The following is a 3,008-nucleotide window of genomic DNA, read 5'->3' as shown; positions in this document are numbered from 1 at the left end:
CCCCCCCCCCCCCCCCCTCCTCTCAGTCTGCTCTCAGGACTCAAATTGGTTCCAGATGCATTCTCTCCCGGCTCGCCTCCGCGACCAAAACACAACAGAAAAGAAATGAAGGAGAGACGTTTTGCAAACTCCTCCAGAAGTATGGAATGAATGGAATGTCTCCACTAAATAAGTGAAGCCATTATCTCCCTACCAGCATGCTGCTCTTCACGTCTTTTGGGCTTTTCTGAGAGCTTCATGGCTGTCACCAGCCGCCGGAGACAATGTGGACCCCAAATGAGGATCTGAGAGCTGGGTTGCTTTCATCTTCCAGGCAGATGTGTCAGGGAATACAAAAACTGTACAAAGTGATATTTAGCCAGAGCAAATCCACATCCTGCACCCATGTGGGCTGAACATCAAAGAGCAAGCCATTTGTGAGCCTGGACTGTGGCAGAGCCGGGACAACAGCTGAACACAGCTCGCCAAAAGGCTCCCAAAATGTAGCAACACAGTGCAAAGTGGTAGCTCCATGTTGACTCAGTCACACACACACACCAATCACACACACCTCAGTGCTTTCTGGACGCCTTCACAGCTCCAGAGGATTCATTAACACCTGGGGGCTAATACACACACACACACACACACACACACAACCCGTCAATCAATACCTGCTATTAATTACAATAACTTTGACAGCAGTTTTTGATTTTTTTTAAAGTATCGTAACAGTTCTTCCAAGAAGTTCAGTGAGTTAGCTTATAACCAAAGAGGCGTCCCTCGCGGTAACGGTCCGTTTTCACTCTTTTCCGAACCGCTATGTTGCTCTGTTTCCTTCGTATGACACACGGGACCCAACAAATCTACGTTGACGTCCATTAGTGAGAAACGAGCCGACTTACCACCGAGGGGGGTGAAAGCTTTTAACTGTGTTAACTACGCCACAGTTGTCTTTAAACTTCCAAGGCTGATTGTCGTGTTGTCAGCGCGCGCTACAGGCTAACCCCGGACTGCTCTCACACGGAGCGCCGTACTAGCATTACAATCATTTATTCACTCAACATACACACCTTAAAATCCCCACTAAAAGCCTTTTAGGAACATCACAGATGCACTCTTTAATTCGACCACCAAACAATCTACTGAACATGATTCCAATACTCCTTTTCCAATTGTTTCCCGGGTCTTCCGACACTGTGTTCACACCTAACGGCACACGGTGGCCGATAGCCCGATATGGACTGGATCAAACTGGGGTTTTTACTAATAAAGTGCTGGCTGGTAGACATTTTGCTGCCCGGATTCACCAGAGGACTTTTATAATTCGGAATACATCATAATTACTAGTCTGCGAGGTGCTCAGGTCCACTAATAAGCAAGGGAATGTCACATTACAGGATTTGTGGATGGAGTTTGGCGTGACGTTCTCACTACAAAAGAGAAAAATGTATCAACAGGACGCCAGCTGTCAGGGAACAACAAGTTGGTCCTGCAGGCTTTACGCCTGAATTATACACTGCCCTGTCATGTATGAGCCAGTTTTTAGCAGTCATTAAATATGAAACAGTTTAACGTACAGTTGAACCACAGACAGACTCAGACGGTACTCACCCTGAGCTCGGAGCGGCTGGCAGTGAAAGTTTACGGCGACGAAGAAAGTGATTATCTGGAAACACACACGCATCTTATTGAAATCTTAAAGTGCATCGTGGACAAGAATACATAGAAAACACTGGTGCTGTGACACGGTCCATTGGTCCTCTGTTAACTAACTAACTCTCTCTCTTCTCTCTTCTCTCTCTCTCTCTCTCTCCCTCTCTCCAGCCCCCGGTTCCCAGAGGACATGCGCAGAACCGAGAAGGAGACCGGTTAACGGTGACCGCTGTTTGATCCAGAGAGAGGAACCAGTTTTAATCCCATAACACCAGAAGTGGCCTACACTTCTTTCATGCACATATTGGATGGTAATTTTAGCTTGTAATGGAGAAGGCTATGTTTGCCCCATTGTTTCATAGATTAGGCTACTATCATAATCAATAGTGCAGAAATATCCTCCCATTTTAGAAACAGTGTGAAAGCTTCATAAAGGGCATGAAGAATGGACACTGTCAATGGTGTAATCATTTCATTCTATTGTTGGCTAGTTGACTTTATAATTAAATGATATTCTGCTGTATTCTGTGGCCCTTTAACACAGGGGATTGTTTAAAAAATAAAAAATAAATGATAGGACCTAGAAAAAGGTGAACGGGGCTTCATTTCACAGAATGACTGAGAGTTGATTCTCTGAATATTTAAGAAGCCGTGACTTTGCCATAAAACCTTTATTTTTGTACTATTTCAACACACAAAGGGGATCTGACTGAGCTGCTGGTCCACCGGGCTTCTGGAGCACACAGGCCGCCCACCACAGGGAGTCCATGTCCAGTCCACAGGGACGGAGCGTGCTGGCTATTTCTTAGGCCAATCATAAGAAGAAAACAACCGTCTGAAAGATCAAACCGATTTTGTGTTGCAGGAATATGTTTTTTCTGCCTTTTTAATTTCCTGACCAGTCGGTCCCCCCCCCCCCCCCCCCCCCCCCCCCCCCCCCCCCCCCCCCCCCCCCCCCCCCCCCCCCCCCCCCATTCTCTGATACGTTCAGGTAATACAAATATGGCAATCTGCCGACCTACCCATCCAGTGACAGGAAGTGCTGCTTCCCCCGGGGGCCTCCCAGCCTGTCCCCTCATTGTCCTTCTGAATGCCATGTCAACAGGGCCAGGCGTCAAACAGCAGAAACCTCTGTCCAGAAGGACAGCATCTGTGCCGATGGGTCAAAGGTCCACAGGGGACCCAACAGGGGCCCCAGTTAGCACTTTGGCCCCCTGTGGCAGAATCAAGCTGCCCATGAATTCGATTCAATTCAATTTTATATGGTGCTAAATCACAACACTTAGCTCTTTGCGCTTTCCACAAAGAGCAGGTCTAGACCGGACTCTGGGATGTTATTTATCTCCCAGGTCTTTCCACAAAGAGCAGGTCTA

At 47.4% G+C, this 3,008-nt stretch overlaps 1 protein-coding gene and 1 long non-coding RNA gene across 2 annotated transcripts in view; one reads left to right on the top strand and one right to left on the bottom strand.

Moving 5' to 3' along the window:
• Positions 1–1,811, bottom strand: part of reck (reversion-inducing-cysteine-rich protein with kazal motifs) — a 38,187-nt gene extending 36,376 nt beyond the window's left edge. Inside the window, exon 1 of the mRNA XM_034862202.1 lies at positions 1,594–1,811. Coding sequence (XP_034718093.1) covers positions 1,594–1,666 — 73 coding nt within the window. The 5' untranslated portion in view covers positions 1,667–1,811. The remainder of the gene's footprint in view (positions 1–1,593) is intronic.
• A 910-nt stretch (positions 1,812–2,721) lies between these two features.
• Positions 2,722–3,008, top strand: part of LOC117938064 — a 14,321-nt gene continuing 14,034 nt past the window's right edge. Inside the window, exon 1 of the long non-coding RNA XR_004655323.1 lies at positions 2,722–2,732. This is a non-coding gene — a long non-coding RNA (uncharacterized LOC117938064). The remainder of the gene's footprint in view (positions 2,733–3,008) is intronic.

The sequence above is a fragment of the Etheostoma cragini genome, chromosome 22 (genome assembly GCF_013103735.1).
Source record: "Etheostoma cragini isolate CJK2018 chromosome 22, CSU_Ecrag_1.0, whole genome shotgun sequence".
Lineage (NCBI taxonomy): Eukaryota > Metazoa > Chordata > Actinopteri > Perciformes > Percidae > Etheostoma > Etheostoma cragini.
The sequence above is the reverse complement of the archived record's forward strand: the minus strand, read 5'-3'. Positions and strand labels throughout refer to the sequence as shown.